General features: G+C 43.2%; 1 protein-coding gene across 5 annotated transcripts in view; it reads right to left on the bottom strand.

Moving 5' to 3' along the window:
• Positions 1-1685: 1685 nt before the first annotated feature.
• ABCA1 (ATP binding cassette subfamily A member 1) overlaps positions 1686-19025 on the bottom strand; it is a 92150-nt gene continuing 74810 nt past the window's right edge. For 4 of the 5 annotated variants that reach the window (XM_015652476.3, XM_015652475.3, XM_015652477.2 and 1 more), the window contains 24 exons: positions 18442-18555; positions 17960-18111; positions 17381-17505; positions 16915-17013; positions 15543-15732; positions 15293-15387; positions 14908-14940; positions 14252-14357; positions 13494-13568; positions 12927-13096; positions 11828-12005; positions 11172-11287; positions 10940-11084; positions 9464-9587; positions 8731-8860; positions 8477-8597; positions 8243-8305; positions 7689-7795; positions 7162-7303; positions 6106-6240; positions 5775-5878; positions 5552-5644; positions 5131-5374; positions 1686-4918 (listed from right to left, as the gene is read on the bottom strand). In XM_015652476.3, the coding sequence (XP_015507962.1) occupies positions 4778-4918; positions 5131-5374; positions 5552-5644; positions 5775-5878; positions 6106-6240; positions 7162-7303; positions 7689-7795; positions 8243-8305; positions 8477-8597; positions 8731-8860; positions 9464-9587; positions 10940-11084; positions 11172-11287; positions 11828-12005; positions 12927-13096; positions 13494-13568; positions 14252-14357; positions 14908-14940; positions 15293-15387; positions 15543-15732; positions 16915-17013; positions 17381-17505; positions 17960-18111; positions 18442-18555 (3002 nt within the window). In that variant the 3' untranslated portion in view covers positions 1686-4777. The remainder of the gene's footprint in view (positions 4919-5130; positions 5375-5551; positions 5645-5774; positions 5879-6105; positions 6241-7161; positions 7304-7688; positions 7796-8242; positions 8306-8476; positions 8598-8730; positions 8861-9463; positions 9588-10939; positions 11085-11171; positions 11288-11827; positions 12006-12926; positions 13097-13493; positions 13569-14251; positions 14358-14907; positions 14941-15292; positions 15388-15542; positions 15733-16914; positions 17014-17380; positions 17506-17959; positions 18112-18441; positions 18556-19025) is intronic. The other variant, XM_015652478.3, reaches the window with a different exon arrangement.

Genomic DNA, 19025 nt, shown 5'->3' with positions numbered 1-19025 from the left:
ACAAGATGCTGGAAAGCAGCAGGACTGGGCCCTGGGGTGTCCTGGCCAATGTCAAGTTGACCGTGAGCCAGCAGTGCCCTGGCAGCCAGGAGGACCAATGCTGTCCTGGGGTCCATCAGGCACAGCATAACAGCTGGACAAGGGAGGGGATTGTCCTGCTCTGCTCTGGGGCAGCCTCACCTCCAGTGCTGGGGACAGTTTGGGGTGCCACTGATGCCTTTTGGCACCTAAAATCAGAGGCCAGACAAAGTTGGGAATAAAAAGCAGTTACATTTATTGAAGGGCCTTCAGGTACATTTCAGGCAGCTGGAGCCCTCACCCAGGGGCTACACCTAAAAATAGATGACAGGTCACAGGCTTTCATACTTGTATTTGGTCCATTTGCAGACTGGGGGTTATCTTCTAATTACAGCTCCAGGTAATGAAGTCATTTACCCTATGTTTGCTCCCCCCCCAACTCATTTTTGTTTACATTTTTTGGGGCCTGAACAGATGTCTGTTATTCCCATGCCTGGAGAGGAATTGTTTTGTCTGACCAAAATGGGAAAACAGTAGCTAACAATCTGTATGGAGTTTAGAGTTAGGCACTAAAGAATTGCAGGATTACAAATATATGAAAAATATAAAAGCTAAAATCCTAATGTATCATTACAATATAAGAAAGATACTAAGCCATTAGAAAGGGTCAACAAAATGGTGCAGAACCCTGAGGGGAAACAAAATGAGGAGCATCTGAGGTCCCTTGGTTTCTTCAGCCTAGAGGAGAGTAAGAGGAGACCTCATTACAGTTACAGCTTCCTCCTGAGGGGAAGAGGAGAGGCAGACACTGATCTTGTCTCTCTGGCACACAGTGAGTGACAGGACCTCAGAGAATGGCCTGAAGTTGTGTCGCAGGAGGTTTAGGCTGGGTATTAGGAAAAGCTTCTTCACCCAGAGGGTGGTTGGGCACTGGAACAGGCTCTGTGATCACAGCACCAAACCTGACAGAGTTCAAGAAGTGTTTGGACAATGCTCTCAGGCACATGGTGTGACTCTTGAGGATGATGTTGTGCAGGGCCAGGAATGGGACCTGATGATCCTTTATGGTCCCTTCCAACTCAGCATGTTCTGTGACTCTGTGAAATTTTAATTGGCTTCTTAACTCAGGCAGAATTTTCCTGATGAGTGCAACTTCAGGAATTGGTTAGATATTGGAACTTGGTTGATGGTGATACTACAAGGCAGTAGCAGATAAGATTTTAATATCAGTTTATCCTTGAGCAATCCCACTGTTACTCTGCTTTAATTTGTAAACTGCTGTTCAAAATCAACTGTATAGGGTGTTTTTAGCAAGGAGGAACAATCAGCAGCTCACAGCTCTGTAATAAAAATTCAGAGGCAGGTACTTGAGTTGGGATTTAAACATCCAGAGAAGTTTGTTATGCTTTGCAGTTGGATTTGACAGTTAACCAATCACTTGCTAGAGACCTTTTTATTTAATAACTTTAGAAGTTTAATGTAGCACTTACTTTATATCTTGCATGTCCTCATTTACCTGAAAATAGTGTATCTACTCCATACTAGTTTTTAGAGCTACTGAAATCTCATGAATCAAAGTTCACAACGAAATAAAACCAAGCAAAACAGAAGCTTCTAGCAGTGCTCCTTGAAATAAAAAATGCAAAAATTACACTTGTGAAGACCAGTGGTGCTATAACAGCTTTATTTTTTTACTTAATACAAGGCAATTAGAGTGCCTTTTAATACTTCACATAACAGATATTAGCAAATACAAATATATATACTTTTTTTTTGTTTTGTTTTTAATGAAAATGTCCATTTAAGGATTTAACTTAGAAATTTCAGTTGTGAAATCTCTCTAGATTTTTGCAAAGTTAACAGATATTCCAGTGCAAAAATAGATCCCATTACAGATAGCATAAAGTGCTTGGAACGAAGGACCAACTATAATTCAGGAGGGAAAGATAAGCACAAAAGTGGTTGTTTAACCATGGGGGAAATACAACAACACCTTACTGAAATACAAATGTACTACAAAGAGGGATGCCACATGTCAATAGTACTGAAGTTTAAAATAAGTTAACACCTCAGTGTAGTTTCATTATCAAGAGTGGTTCATATAATATGTATGACTCCAGAGTGATTTTTCCCAAACACATACTTGAATGAATAAAAATTAGTGGCTGTCTGAACGTATTCCATGACAATTCTTCATGCCAGTGTTGCATTATGTTCCGTACAAACAACGCAGATCAGAGCTGTGAAGTAGTCTGGTCAATATCCACATTTACTGCAATATTTTGTCACAGATAGCAGACCCTGTAAGCATGACAGTCATGGGGCAAAAGAAATCAAGAATCTTTTTTGTGGGCTAAGGAAAGTGTATTACCATGTAACTGTTGTTTACTGATACATGAATCATTTAAATGAGCAGTTACCAAGAGCAAACCACAGCCCTTCCAGGACCAAATCTAAATCCTCCTAGAACTCGTTCTAGCTCTGCACGCACTAGTTTGGTGCAGTGCAAAAAAGTTAGCCCTTCACTTCAGTAATGTAATGTGGATTTGTAATAGTGACTTGTAGCAGTGGTGAGACTCCAGTACATGCTATTTCTTTCAATGATACCGCCACATAGTTCTGGAGTAGTCGTGGTTGTAGCTCTGCTGTTCTGCACTTGGAAGTCTGGCGTATTCGTCACCCTGTAACTCATCCCCATAGAGTGACAAAGTCATAAAGGTAATAACAAAGCATGTTTTAAGTGAGGTAAACCAATCCCCATTACACTCCTTTTCTCAATCCCCTCAGCAATGAATTATACAGATAAAAAAAAAATAAAATAAAAGTGTGAAAAAGGCACTTCAGCAGAGCCTGTACTAAGCTCTTACTTAACTCAAGGCAGGACACAGAGGGACAAGGAACTTGTTTAAACTGCATTTTAAAAATGTTGAGTTGGTCAGTGTTACCAAGTACACTTGGAAACATGTAATTAATCTTCTTCAGGCTCATGCCAGCCTTTTCAGTATTTGGTGGGCTGCTATGGTCATTCACAGAAGAAAATGGTCCATGACTGATTCATTGAGTAGCATCAAAACCAGTGCAGAACCTGTGTGGGTGTTTAAGGCAGAGGCATGGCATACAGGAACAGCTCAGGAACTGCACTTGTGTTCAGACCACATTACTGAACCAATTTTTGAATGTAAAAGCAACACAGAGGAGCCCAAAAAGCATACTCTCCCATGACCGTTGTACAATGTGAACAAGCGTTGGTTGTTTACTATATAATTTCCCCTCTAATATTTAATCTGGTTTTGTAAAACTTGAAAAATTGACTGATGAACTGTAGCACTATTATCTTGAACTCTCGTATTTTTCAGGGGGATTTTTACTGAAACAGTTGTTTGTCACATGTATAATAAGGGTGTATTCTCCAGTTAGGGATCACCTAATGACTGAAACTACACTGCACAACAGAAGCAGAAACTTACACACTAATGTTATACCAGTTTTCAAACAGGAAAATTTTAGGTGAACAACTTGCAGTTGTTTGCAGATAGCAGCTGATTGCTAGAATCTGGAACATGGTCAGATCAGGAATGCAGCTATCCACCACAGGGATAGAAAGACAGCATAGCATTACAGGCATAATGTAAAGAAATACCGTGGCTACAAAGATCAACTGAAAGCATTTTCAATCCCTAATTATGCTACTTATCTATTTAAAGTCATAAATAATACTGTTAAAAAAAAAAAAAAAATCTACATCTCGTTTCTAGTTTTATCTGGCAAAGCCAGAAACAGCAACATGCTTGTGCTAAGCAGTAATTCCAGATGATGGGTACCTTTCTGCTGCAAAGCAGGGGTTAAAGAGCAGATATTACAAATCTGAGTGACAGTCATGATTTAGAATTTGCTCTTGGCATTAGCAGCTTGTACAACTACTGAGTTTGCTGCTGTGGTCCAAACCCTATGTCTGCTTCTCACCCACTTCTTCCTACTAGACGTTCATGCAGCTGCAACAGTACCTCAAAGGAGCAGGAAAGTACTTAACTGCACAAACATCTAGTCAAAGTACGCTGTTGATTGTGATGCTGGTGGGATAATCATGCATTTGGAGGGTTCACAGTTCTCCATATCGCCACTTACTGATGAAGATGTGCGGTAATGATGGCCTGTCTCTTGCCATCCCACCGGCACAGTACTGCTTTGTAGCTTCAGCTTTGTCACCAGTGACCTACACCAGCCTAGAGAAAGCCGGCTGGTCAGGTAAGTTTTCACAACCTAGGGCTTCAACACTAGCGGTGACTCTTCTTGCCACTGACTGTTTTGGTGCATTCATTGCCAGCAATGGATACAGCACCAGCACATTCCCACTCCTGACACGAATGTTCTAAAGATTAAACATGCATGTCTAAAATATCTGCAAATAACCACTGGCCATGTTTCCTCAATGAATTATTTTAGCAACCCTAATAAAAACATACTGTACAGAACAAGATACAGTATGGTTGAAAGCCCACAGCATCTAGTGGGTGCTTTACCACAGCTTCAGAGTTATACTGTAATGAGCTAAGTTCAAGTCTTTCACTGGAGAACAGTACAAGACGACTCCATGAGGCACTGCCCCTGTAAAGGAATTGTTTTCATTGCATTGAATTGCATTGCATTGAATGGTTATCAGTAGAGTGTCCAGTTGCTTTTCCTCTAGCTTCTTTGGGAATATACAATCCCAGGAAAAGGAAGTTTGCATTCTGCTCATCATTTCTTTGATGAATTTGGCTCACACACAACTTTCTTTTACCTTCTCATCTTGCAGGAAGGAGTTAAGGATTGCAATGTCTACCACAGTCTGGTTTTTGTGCAATGACAGGTCCTTAGAATGGTCGTCGTCACTTTGGTCCTTAGCAAAATTTACAAAAACCTACAAGAAAAACAGGCCATGTCACACACCACCATAGTATTTCATTAATTCATGTGATTTCAAGCACTGGACACTCTGAAATAGTCCTGGGATTCAGTACTCTAGTTTGTTTAAATGCCTTTATAAGATAGGTGCATTAAATTGGTGGATGTACTCCTTCTACAAAAGAAGCATTTGGCATCCAGGCTACTAAAAACTTACTAAAAACTTACTTGGTCAAGTGTGGTCTGAGAAACGGAGTAGTCTTCTATGTGGAGTCTCTTTTTGTTCTGGGAGAGAATACTGAATATTTTGGCCAGGGAGGATGGTGAAGAGGGAAGTTGGTACTGCAGCATATTCCGATGTTTTTCCTTTAGGACACTTCCAGGGAAAGCATGCCCAAAGAACTCTTCAACAGGCTTCAGGTCTGGGTTTGCTCCTGCGATTCTCACCACTATGGTGTAGCCATCTCCAAACCTACAAACAAAAATGTCAGTACAAGAGTTAAGTGCTTCTGAAAAACAAGTGGGCTAAAACTCCAGCAGCATTTACTATAGTCAGATTAGCAACAGAAATGCTGCATGAGGAACCAAGCCTAGCTCTACCTCCCTAAAAATGCAAACTGTTTGGTACAAACGAAAATAAAACACCTACCTGTTCTTTAGGTGCTGGACACTGCCCAGACACCTGAACCGCCCATTGACCATTATCGCCATTCGAGTGCACAGGGCTTCGCATTCTTCCATGCTGCAGGCAGAAATAACTTCATTAGTAATGCACACATTACTAATGAAGGGCAGAGCAGAAAGGCTGAGCTTAGCATCCAGCCCTGGCAAATGTAAAAGCCAAGGTATGACACAAGTGCACTGCTACTTACCTGTGAGACGTGAGCACCACTGATCTCCCCTCCTTGATTACACTCAGAGCACAGTTCCACAAGAAGCGGCGTGCTTTGGGATCCATCCCTGTTGTTGGCTCATCCTGCAAAATGTATACAAAAAACAAATTATGCTGCTACATTCTACTGACAAATACCTCATCTTTGAAACGACTTGTCCATTCCTGATTATGAAACATTGAAAATAAGCAAGTTTGATTTCATTTTCTAAAATGAGAAAGTAATTTATGCACCGGATTTTTAATGAGTCTTCATTTCAACCTTTCTGTTTTTTGAGAAAAATATTGATGAGCAAAGGTTGCAGACTCACCAGGAACACCACAGGTGGCCCTCCAATGAGGGCAATGGCTGTGGAAAGCTTGCGTCTGTTCCCTCCACTGTAATTCCCAGCGTATTTTTCTCCATATTTCACGAGGCCCAGTTTCCGAATTGCCCACTCGCCAACCTACAACAGACAGCACACCACCACCTTCAATCAAGCATCTGCACAAAGAGATTTTTCTTAAAAGCTTTGGCTTCAAAAGCAGCTTTCAGAAGGGCCATTCACCTGAGGATCTAATGTGGCATCAATACGGGTTTTGAAATACCCTGTGCACCTCTGGATCAGGATATATGTAACCCAGCTACTACACAAATCACACCCAGAACTGGGTCCCTTTTTATATGGAGCTGGTGAGAACACCACATGGAAGAACTTGGCAGCAATCTTGGAAGGAGATTGCAGTTTCCACCCATCATGTCTACTCTCACAGAAGGATTCAAGCTACTTGGACATACCCTAGATATCATCTATGTAGAGCACTCAGGCCTCATACTGTCTCAAAAACCGTTAATTCCAGAAAACAGAACTGAGAAGGGTGCAGCATGGTACTGGCAGCTGTCATCAACTGCCCAAAGACAGTTCTTGTAACCTCATGTCTGAATGCTGAAATAGCAGCACTTTATTGATGCCCCATGATCAACCAGAAAGCTTTTAAAACTCGGAACAAGGCTTCTGCTAAGCTGTAGAGTGTTTGTTTCTGGGGACTTTGAAGAAGTAACATTTGACAGTAAGTGAAGTTCTGCATGACCTGCAGCTCCATAGCCCTTAAATTCTAATAGGAAGAAAGTTATTCAGTGGAGAAGAACATCCACTATGACAACGCAGGACCCAAATTATCTGCCCTTCCATTTAGGACATTTTTCCAGGCAGCACTGAAAGAACAGGGCAACTCTTGGGTTGTCCTGAAGGAGAGGGGGGCAGATTTCACTGTACCATATCTTCAACAGCTTCACATAATGACATTACATGAGTTGCAGGGAGGGTGCATGCAAGCAAGAACTTGCAAGTTGGTCACTGGGGTGGGTCCTAGAGTGTTTCATTTACCTTGCAGACTTCTTTCTCTGGAACACCTCTCAGGAGTGCAAAGAACTCCAAGTGCTCTCGCCCTGTTAGCAGTTCATTAACAGCATCGAACTGTGGGCAGTAGCCCATGTTCTGATGGACTTCTTGGATGTTGGACAAGATACTGTAAAATAAAAAAGCCTTTGTTAGGATTTCATGAGCATATGCTGCTATTCTAGATGTTGAAACAGTGTGAAACAGTGTTTCTGGAATCACTGAACTAACAAAAATACAGGATCCTAGAAATCCATCTTTATCAAGTTACTTTTTATCTCTCTCCCTTTTCTGTCCTTAAAAAAATTATATTTAAACATGGAAGAGCTGTTACACGGAAATGAATACCAGACTAAATCAACCTTCCTAAGCGACTGATATACTTTACCAGACTCAAACAAGGACTGAAACAGATGCCAGGAGTTGTAACCAGGAAAAGTGGAAGAGACTTTTGATGTGGGGAAAAAAGCTGTTAAAACTGGAGGAGAAAGCAGAGAAAATACGTTGTCTTTCACCTGTTTCCTTTGAGGAAAGCTTCTCCTCCCGTCACATCTGTATCACCAGTTAACATCTTAAAAGTGGATGACTTGCCAGCACCATTTACTCCCAGGAGTCCAAAGCACTGGGGATATAAATGAGCACAGTGTATTTGAGAACAGGATCCATCTGCACCATTTTCAGCACTGAAAAGATGTGTAGAAGCAAACTTGACCCTCAGGACAGCTAGAGGGTCTCAAGTCCATTTTCAGGAAAAAAAAAAAATCATTCTGTGCTTTTATTTTAAGTATAAACCTTTAGTCTGGGAAGACGAACAAACTGTGGTGTCACCTTGATACACTGTCACCACAGTTTATCTGTGACAAACCTTGAATACTGGAGTTTGGCATCTGGTCCCAGACACTGAGAGTTAAGTATCTTCTTCAAAGGCAGAGACACACAGAAACTGCTTCAACTTCTACTTTTCTTTGGTGTAGTTTGAACATTCATGTGGTTTTGATCTTACTCTACCCTGTGCTGGCTCCTAAATACTGCAGTAATAATTAACAATGCATTTAACAAATAAACTTACCTCTCCGGGGGGGATTCCAACACAGATCCTATCAACTGCTGGCTTTCTCTTCATTCTGTAAATCTGAAACCATAAGAAAAAACAATGAGGACAAAGTCAAAGAATTCCAATTAGAGCTGTACATATTCAGTACTTCCAACTCGATCAAGTTTTGACCCCCCTAAATTCCTGTGATAAGACACAGTGAACTGCATAGTTTTGTGTCAATGAGTACAAATTCAGAAGTTCTGTCACCTTGGTTAGCTCCTTGATTTCCAAAATATCACTCTGTCCTCCTCCACTAATTATCCTCTGCCTCTCTCTGGTTACATCCTCATCCTCATCATTCACAGGAGGCAGCTTGGCATAGACAGGCCTAAAGAAATCAACACGATAAAGCCTTATCAGAAAATGAGAGGGCCTTCATAGGTAATACTCTCCCAATTTCACAGGCAACACCAATGAAAACTTCACCTGCCTGTAGCAGCACAGTAGAAAGGACAACCTACCTGGGTTTGATGAAGAACCTGTACTGGATGAGCACTGTAATGAGGAAAAACACAACGCCTTCTACTGCCATGGCAAAGAGGTTTCTTCCCACCAGGTCCCATGACAGAGGGGACACAAAACGATTTTCTCCTGCCAAAATGAGATTAAAAGTACAATCACATTTCCAGAGCAAGAGGAGCACTCTAGCATTTCTTCCAGCAGAGCTCACCAAGTTGGGCACTGGGACAACTGGTGATGAGCCAGTTGCAGGAGGGAACGGTTAGACCACACAAGGGGCCAGCTGCGGCTGCATGCACATTTTTTACTGTAGCAAAGCTGGGACTCAGGCCTGGAAAATTCAGTCTGCCAAAGAGCTAGCCCACCTTTCCAAAAGGTTAGTAAAGCACAGATATACAATGACTCAGGCCTGGCATCTGCATGCCAAAGAAAAATAATAAATCCAGCTTTCCAGAACCTCAGCCACTCCTTAACACTAGACCTAATGATCTCCATACAATTGTCTTTTTCCATTTTTATTTAATGCTCTTAACTCAAAACTCTTTGGATCTATCTACCAGTTTCTCTTAACAACTTAGACTGGAAGACTATTATGACTTCCCATGTTTGACCAGGTCTGTACTGCAAACTGTGCACTTTAAGTTCCTGAAAAGTTAGAGGAGCTTGTCTGGAGCAGACTATAGATTTCTCTGTTCCTTTCAGGCCATTGTCTCTGTCATACACAGTTTCACTTACCAAATCTCTCCAAAGCATCAGCCATAGCCTGGTTTTTCACCATGTCAATGAGTCCCCGGCCCAGGCAGAAGTGGGGGAAGATGAGAAAGACAGACTTCAGGATGTCATTGATGTCCTTCAGCTTCTGTTAAGAAAAAAAATCAAGTGCCAGTGAGCCAGCTGACCAGAACACGGCCATCACCTCCCAAGGGTGATCCATGTTGTCACTGACCCCTCCTTCCCTTCCTCAACACTGCAACCCCACAAAAATCTAAGGATTAGAAATGTTCTCCCAAGAGCCAGGGCCATGGCTCCTCTGGACAGTCAGTGTTGTTGTGTTGCTCACATAACACAAGCAAACTGCAATAAAAGGTTTTTCCAAAAACTCTCAGTCTAAAAGGTAATGTCTGCAAACAATGATATGCAAGGAGGCTACTGGCTGAGGACACAGGGAAGTTGAACTTGCACAGGTTATGTCAGTGGCTGTAGGGAGTTCCTCCCTAACCCACACTGGAAGCTCTAATACATTTCCCTTTGTTGTCTTCCAGCTGGCTTAGCCCATGGATTGAACTGATAGCACCCTGAGTTCCTGTTCTGCCAGGTATTCATCTCTTGAGCATGCATTCATTTTTACTGAGCTAGAATAGGCTTTGTAACATATGGAACCATCATCAAGGACTGTGTCCTTACGCCCACAGGAAGAGGTACAATCAACAAGTAACTCCCATGGGGTCTATTGAGTCTCCTCCTACAAGGAACACTCCGCACCTCTGTGGGTCAAACAGTGCTTTCCAAGACATCTTATGCTGTCTACAAGGATGAGAGGAACTTGTACCTTCCCCAGAAGGCATCTGGTGTCAAAAATCTGAAGTGAAAAGTGTAAGCTCCCCAAGACAGCTAGAGAGGCATTTACAGTAGGAGCCAAAATTCAGCACAACTAAATGGCTGGGTGATTAAATGGCCTTCATACATGGAAAATGCCCTTCATTAAGAACATACAAGAAATTCCATCTGACTATAAGAAAATTCTATTTTTTAAATTTTTTTTTTACCCTAAGAGTGATTGAAAAATGGAAAAGGTTGTCCAGGCAGACTGTGGAGTCTCTCCCTGGAAACCTTAGAATCTAATAGCCCTGACCAACCTGCTTGTGGTGGTTTGACCTTGGCCTCCCACTGCAAAAAAACAGGCTGTGCAAACCCAATACACTGCTGCAGCTGATCCTGCTAAAAGGTTGGAATAGACAATCTCAGGAGCTCCTTAACCATCTTAGCTACTCTGTGAGCTTTTCTAAAGGAGGCTTTAGCCCATTTCCACCAGAAATGGGCTAAAATCCATGTTTAAACTGCTGCTGAAGCTAACGCGTACCCACCAGGGCCTAGCTTTTCTGGAGATCTGGCTGCTAAAGGCAACATGTAACCTACATGGAACTAGACTGTAGCAGCACATGACAGTAAGGAACCTCTTAGGCTCCTTTTTCCTTAGGAGGAAGAACGTACATTGTTGGTGAAGAGCTCCAGGACAAAGGTGGCCACACTTCCATTGATGCCAATGAAGAGGTTCACACTGGTCAGCACAACATACGCCGTGCTAGGGATTTTGAACACAAAGGAGGCCGGATACATGAGAGGGGTGATGGACCATCTGGCAAGAGAAAAGGCAGCAACATCAGGTAAAAACCTCCCAAGTCCAAGAGCCTTCCCAGTCACCCTCTGATGAGAAATCCCTTACCCATAGAGAAAGAGAAGGAGAGCCAGCACAGGCAAGTTGGAGGAGGATACATAGGACTTCTGTTGGAAGCAGATGAAGATGATGACAACTAGTGTGGCTGGAACAATGTAGTTGCACTGGAAGGTGAAAAACATGACTTTAGATTTCTTTCCATAAAAAGAGATTTCTTGACACAAAAAAAGGAGAGATGTTTTTCTGCTCTAATCCAATAGTTTTCAAAAAGTTTTCAGTGTTCCCAAAGCTGTTTTCAATGGGAGACTTTTTAAAGTGTCATATGTGTGAACCATAATACACTACACATTTCTTGGTCCCTCTAGAAGTAGTCACTAGACTCTCAGAGGTTTAGAACACCACAGGTTGAGAAAACCTGCTCTAGACAGAGCAGAACAAGGGGCTACACAAACAAACATTTTTGGGCAAGTATTTTAGTGACATCATAAATGCTAATGATTGAGCTTATGGTTGTCCTTCCATCCTCTGTTGTATTCCTTGACCCACTGAGAACCACTGCCCCATGAGAGTAAATACAAAAGTCATAGTCACAGTTGTTATTCACTAAAATAATGTGGTGCCCACTGGCCCAAACTGCACTGTGCACTTCAAGACACCCCGGAAAAACAGAACAGGGGATAATTTAGCCAAGCCTTAGTCCTTACCATATCCCACACAAAGTTGGCCAGCCAATAGATCACAGGCTTCACACCACTGATGAACTGCAAGTGTTTAGCCTTGCTGACACGCTCCTGAATAAGGAAAACCACAAAGCTGGCAGGAACAAAGGACATGGCAAAGATCACACAGATGGACACGAGGACATCCACAGAGGTGGTCATCCTGGATAAAAAAAGGACAAAAGGAAATTCTTTGTATGCTGGTACTTTGAGATGAAATGAGGCAGCTCATGCAGGCCAGGGCAGAAACTATTTCTTCTGCTGCTGTTGTTATTCTGTCCTTATACCCAGAATCCTGAGTAAAGGATTACCATGCAAGACTCTCTTAACTGCACAGTTCTTCTCCAGCCATATGGCAAAGGGAACATACACAGTCTGTTGGCATCTCAAGCACAGCATCACAACCTGGAGACTGATTAATAACTTCAGCATAATAGACTGCTTTCTGTTTTCCTTATCACCACCACTTTTTTCCCACATAATCCATATCCTGGGGCTGTTGGGGTTTGCCTGTTTTGGTGCCGTTTCAAAGTTCAGAAGCATCTGCCCATCATCTGCCACTGTTTTATGGACTGAAGGATATATATCCACACAGATTATGAGTTCGGACTCTGATCATAGTGGGAGTGGACTAGGCAATGCCTCAGTGAAATTAACCGTGTGCATTACTATGTGCCCCCAGCTTGAGGCAGTGGGCAAAACTCAACAGGACCTAGTAGTGGTTTCCTAGTCAAATGGTGGGGACAAAAGAATGACCATATTCATGGTGAGACACCTTTGTGATGGTGTCTGAGAGGAATTTCCTAGAGTTGCAGAAAGTCTGATTCCTGAAAAGGACTGGTTCTTAGAAACTGCAGCCTCCAGGGACTCAAAGACAAAGTTTATACAGCAGTGCTGTTCAACAGCAAGTTCTCAGCAGCACAGGTTGCCACCTGCCCAGAACACAAAAAATAAGGCCTGCATATTTAGAGCCTAAATGGCAGAGGCCATTGACTATCTACCAGTGAGTCCAAAACCTTCCAGTTGCCTGTTTCCAGTCATTAGCAATGAGCCCAAACCCATCCATATTCATGTCACAACTTACAGAGCTACTTCAGAGAGCTGCTGCTTGGTGAGATTGAGTGGGTGATTGAAGGCAGTGATTCCATAAGCACTGGGGTTTTCACCCTGTTGGAGGTTGGCCCGAAGGATGGCATTGTTGATCACATTTAGGAAGGATGCAATGGCATGCCAGCCCTTGTTGTTAAACCACACCTACAAGACACCACAACATCATCAGAAAGGCACCAGGTACATCAGCGACCCAAAAGCTTCCTAAGCCCTGCAGAACATCCCTTCCTCTCTTAAGGGCATATTTCTTTCCATATCCTTCCAGCTAGCTTGCTGAGGGGCAGAACACACAGTTTAATCAATAAGCACAAGGGGCTGCTGGAAGCTATCACTGATCAAGCCCTGAACTTCTTCTGGTATTTAGGCCTAGACTCCACAGAACCAGATTTTGAAGAAGTCCACATAAAACTACAAGCTACATTTACTCCACTAGCAAATACAGAGAACTCTGGTCCACACAGTTTTCCAAGACAAACTGCTGTGACTCCAAGTCACCAGAGTTTCAAATAGCAGGCACAGAAATGAGGATTGGTTAATTTACCTTCACATTGTTCTTTGTATCCAGGCCTTTCATGAAACTTGATAAGCTGTTGAGAAACCGATCCCCAGAACTTCCCTGCAAACAGCAAAGAAACAGTTACTTCCCCTCTAAGAATACCTTTATTCATGCCCTGGGGTCTAGCAGAGACTACACAATGTTTTTCATAGCTCTGACAGCTTTCCAAACTGGGGGTGGTAAGAAGGCTGAGTAACTGCAGCTTCCCTTCACCCTTTCCTTTCTCTCATCAGTAAGAAGGGTCAATCTCATGTCTTTTTTTCCCCAGCAAAATGTATTAACCAAAGTTGCATGCAACCTTCAGAGACATTGCAGCCCACAGGCTGGCAGTCTCAGAGGAAAACAGTGGCCCAGATTCTCCTGGGGCAGTGAGCCAGGGCAGACATAACACAGGAAGGTTAAACTGAGTTTTTGAAGATGACAGCAACCCCTTCTTAATTTCCCAAGACAGCCCACACTGTCCTGCCACAAAACATTCAGATGTAGGCAATCCCCACTGGCTTGTAACTGGTGTTGGGCAGAATCCACATCAGGAACATGGGCTGGGTAAGCTTTAGCTGAGCATGTTTTCAAGCCTTCTGCTACTTCCAGACAACAGCCTGGGAGATCCCAACTCAGAGGTAGTGGGGAGAATTCAGTGGACACAGCTAACACACACATGTTCCTTATTTAATGGCTTCCAAGTCATCTCCCAAGTAACAAGACTTAGTGTATCCTGGGCTTATGGGGGAACAATTGCTCACCTGTGCCAGCTCCAAAATTTTCTTCACCTGCTTAATGGCATCAGTGACTTCATGGCTTGGAGGAAGCATGAGGGAACTGCTAGCTCCCAAAGAAAAGCCACCATATCTAAAAGTTCAGATAGAAAGTGATGCTAAGTCATGAATATTCACTGACCTCCAGATAATGCCACTCCTCATCCCTCTCCATGTGTCTCTTCTTCCTGCAGTCCACCCAAGTCTAGTGTTGCTACTCTTACATGAAGGGATGACTTTTATTTTCCTACACGATTGCTTAGCCATGAAGTCTTCTGCACTTCGTTTCTGGGGTTAAATACTCATTTCACAATTGCTCAGCATGCTGCCCATTTAATAAAGGCAGGTATTCTCTGCTGCAGGCAAAGCAGGACATCTCCCTGCTGCCCTTGCTTGGAAGAATAGCACCTCCCAGAAAACAGTACCAACACACTGGTCATGAAAATCTTTTCAAGACTGCTCTCTGCATAAGGCAGACCCTAGTGCTCTGGGGTTGTCCTAGTTTATCCTCAAACATCTTCCTCCAACATCTGGCAGTTAAGAGTCCTATAAGACAAACTGAAAAGCAGGTGGATGTGTCCTGCTAAATACTACGCTCCAGTTTTAGTGGACACATACAAGCTAAGGAAAAGGGAGTAACTCACCTGAACTCATTCACCCAGATTTTATTCTTTAAGCTGCAGAGAGAAAAAAGAATAGATATGTAATACATGGAACCAGAGAAGAGACAGACCTAACAAAGCAACAGGCTGGGGAAAAGAGTGCAATAGCTTCTCACATCTGATATAGCTCCCACCATTCCTCATCATCCCTAGGCTTCCCCCATAATCCACCTATGAGGGTCAGCACACAGAATCACTAACAAAGCAGAAACATCACTTGAGCTGAGGATCAGGGCTGTCTGAGGACCCGAGGGGATTTGGGTCACTAAACTCACTGAAGAGTTCCAGCTGCTCAGGCTTATTTTCCTGATCTGTGCATCACCCATAGAGCAAGCAGTGTTTGCTGGGGAGGGAAGGGGGAGCATACCTTTTCCCAATGATTTGCGCGTAGGTCTTCACCAGGTAGTCTGATATATTGCGGCCTGTCAGATTCTGGAGGATGTCAGCTGTGTCTTGCTCACGCTGGTGTCACCAGTGAAAACACAGATAAATGCTTATCAGAAAACACAGGTGCTGAGCGAAACAAATCTTGTGCAATGCTGCATGCAAGAATCACACCTAGCCACTCTGCCCCTCATGAGCATTCCTCACAGCAGTACCATTGAGATCCCTCCTACCTGTGGGGGTGGCAGGCCCCCTGCACCAGGGGGGCACACAGGCAGCATCTTCTTGATCTTCTCACTGCTGCACTCACAAGATGGGGAAGGATTCTCCATGCTCCAGTTGCCTTTCAGGAAGATGTCCAGGACTGACTCTGGAACTGAAGCAGTGACCCATTCCTTCTGCCCCACAGTGCAAGGAGTGTCTCTGTGTTTGGGAAGAGGCAAGAAAAAAGCAGTTTTTAAGACAAATACGATGGCCTTTGCTTACAAGACATTTAAAGATCAAACTCCACAGTTCCCAGAAGAGACAGTGTGTTTCTTAAAGGAGCTTCACCTCACTGAGACAAACAGCTCCGAGCAACAGATCAGACTGCAGCTTTTAACAGATTCCACTGCCAAAGAAACTGATGTTGGTCAACACTGAGTAGTGCCAGACACTCCCCTCTTTGCATTATAATTAAATTCTTTGTTTCAGCCAGTCCCAGCAGGCATGCTGTCCAGAGTTCAGTGAGCTGCTGGAGAATGCTCTTAGTCACATGGTTTAGTTTGAAGTAGTCCTCTGAGAAGCAGATAGTTGGACTCAATGATTCTCATGGGATTCTTCCAACTTTGTGATATCCTGTGATTTTAAGATCACAGCAGACAATCTTCTTGGATGACTTCTTGGATAATACTTCTGCCTTTGGAGCATCAAAACACTGCTCTTCCCCAAGGCAGCAGTGGGCAGCTTTTTCCCCATGGCCCATTGGTGGACTAGCTCAGCTTTCATGTCTGTTACGAAGGATGCAGCTTACTTTCCACTGCTGGCCAATAAATAAGACACCTTCCCTCCCTCCCCATCATCCTGTGAACATGAGCGGCAACTCTTCTGGACACACCATCCTGGACTCTTAAAGTGTATACCTTTTCTACATTCACAGACTAGATCTTAGTGACTTGCCCAAGGCCATGCACCAAGTCAGGTGGCAGAGCTAGGAGACAACACAAATGCTGCCTGGCTCTTCACTCCTTCTGGTGCTTGTGGGGTGCTAACTCAGGTATCTACTACAGCTGGAAAAAAGGGATTATGGAGTGGGAATAACTACAGTCAACAACATGCAGCAACATAAATATGTCCTTTACCATGTTCAGGACCAAACAGTAATTTCAGTCATTTGCTCTCTCCTTTCCATTTCTGTAAGCAAGGACTTGCACTCAAACCTCACTTGATCACCAGACTGAGGGCTGGCAACTTTTGAGAAAGGTTCTGAGCAGAAAATCTGAATGTAATTACAACTCTCTTGGCTTAAATCCTGCTCTGGCCATGTAATTACTATAATTTCCTGAAGTAATCTAGAGCTACCAGGGATGTGCTTCCTGCCTGCTCCCAGACCAGAGCTCTACTTACGGGATGGAATGTCCCTGCATACAGCGTGTCCCAAATCCCGGCTTATCAAGAAGGGCATCCAAGAGCTTGTGAGTGCCTGCATCTTCTGGAGCATCGTTGCTATGGGAACAGCAGAAAAACACTATCAGTCAGTGTGGTAACAAGCACATAGCAAAAGAAGCAACAGCAAGGCCAAGAGCACAGTGAAAGGATATGGGTGGGGATTTGCCCTTGATGAATGCTTGGCCTAAGAGCACACACACATTCCAAGTCTTTGTACACAGTATTAGGAGAATCATAGCATCATTCAAAAATGGATATGGCTTTGCCTGCACTTGGAGCTGGCATATAAGGTTGAAGAAGAAAACACCATGACTCTCTTTTAAAATGTCTTTCTGAGATAAGCACAACACCCAATGCAACCTGTTAAGGAACTCAGTAACTCAAGTTTGCAAAGAAGATAATTTATCGGCCACACAAAACATACCTAATAAAAGTGTACTGCTCATCATACATCCAGGGTTGTAATTCCAGGCTGGGATATTTCCCAAAAGGAGGAACAATCAGGCTGAACATGAGAGCAATACACACAAAGACAGCTGGCAGCACAATCTGAAATTGCAAGGAAAAAACAAGTCCTTTTTTTGAGCAAATGTTTCCAGACGCATCAGAAGTTATGTATGAATCACTTATTGGATCAAAATTTTTTCAAAGTTTCTTAGGAATACTTTTGCTGTTTACACCAAAGCAGTTCTAGACACCAATGCAAGATCTGTCATTGAGCATTCAGTCATGGAATTCACTTCAGATGCAGATGATTGAGCTTGCAAATGCTGTTCTCAAGGGCAAAATTACATCCTGCTGTGCAAGAATATTGCAATTGCATGGTTTATCATGCAACTCCTTTCACTTGCACGGGGCCTCTTTCTGCCCACATGTGCAGTGAAGGCTAATTTTGGTTATCTGCATTCCCTTGAGGTATTTTAGCCCACCATCAACTCAGACTATAATACACAGTCCAGAGCTGTCCCTGCTGAGAGATTCTGCCCATGTTGGAGGCTCTCACCTGGGCAAAAAAGCCCTTCCGGCTTCTCTTGGCAATGAGCATCCTCTTCCACAGCAGAGCCATGAACTGCTGCTGAGTGAGCTTCCAGCCTTTCATCTGGTAGGAGCCTTTCCCATCCATGCCACTGAGAAGGTCTGTCTCTCTGGATTCTGCTAGCAAGAAGAAATGACCCTCATTCAAAAGTTCAGAGATGCTTTCTGTGCTGAAGACATAAGGTGTGTCTGGAGTAGCCACTCTCACTCACCAAAAAAAAAAACCAAAGAGCACAGTCGGGAGCAATATCAAAAGAAATTTAGATTAATGTATTTTCTCCCTTATCTCTGAGCTTTGAATGGGAGAATTGAACAGGCTGTGCATCCCGCACTGTCCACTATTCCTAAAGGCAAATACATGACCACTCCTTTGGCAGCCCTCAGATCTGCAGTAGTTATCATATGAAAGGGTATCCACAGGAAGAAGACAGGCTTGAATTCTAGCAATACCTGGATCTATGTCCGAGTCATTAGGATCAAATGCATCATCTTCTGTAAATGGACGAAGGCAGCTCTGTCTGTCTCCAAACACACGTCTGTTCCTTCTGGCTGGCAGTGTACCATCTGAAAATAATGCAGTTATGGTTAGCTTCAGTTAACTTGCTAGCCCCAGAAAAACCAAAGCAATACAACATTTATTTTACATGTCCTCCATTTGCAAACCAAAGAGTTGATCTGGAGTGACTTCAGTGCAGTTAAAATCAAAACCAAGACTGTTATTCTGCAATGGATCATGTTTTATGCACCATACTTTGTGTGATGTCCCAGAAACTTCTTCTAGTGCACTTGACACTTCTTTTTTTTCCCCACAGGGGAACAGCAAGCTGCTCTCATTTTAAGAAAACTCTCACTTGCTACTTGAGTGTTATGTAGTCATGTGACTTTAAGTGCAATTTGCTGTTATGAGCACTCAGTGCAGTGATCTAATCTCAGAGAAAGTAATTTGGACCCTACTGTGGTCTCATGTGTCAGGAGTTCTTCAGAGCACACAACAGTGTCAGCAACTAATTTGCAATATACTCAAACACTAGAAA

Source organism: Parus major, chromosome Z (assembly GCF_001522545.3).
Source record: "Parus major isolate Abel chromosome Z, Parus_major1.1, whole genome shotgun sequence".
Taxonomy (NCBI): Eukaryota; Metazoa; Chordata; class Aves; order Passeriformes; family Paridae; genus Parus; species Parus major.
This window is presented reverse-complemented; position numbering and strand designations above follow the sequence as displayed.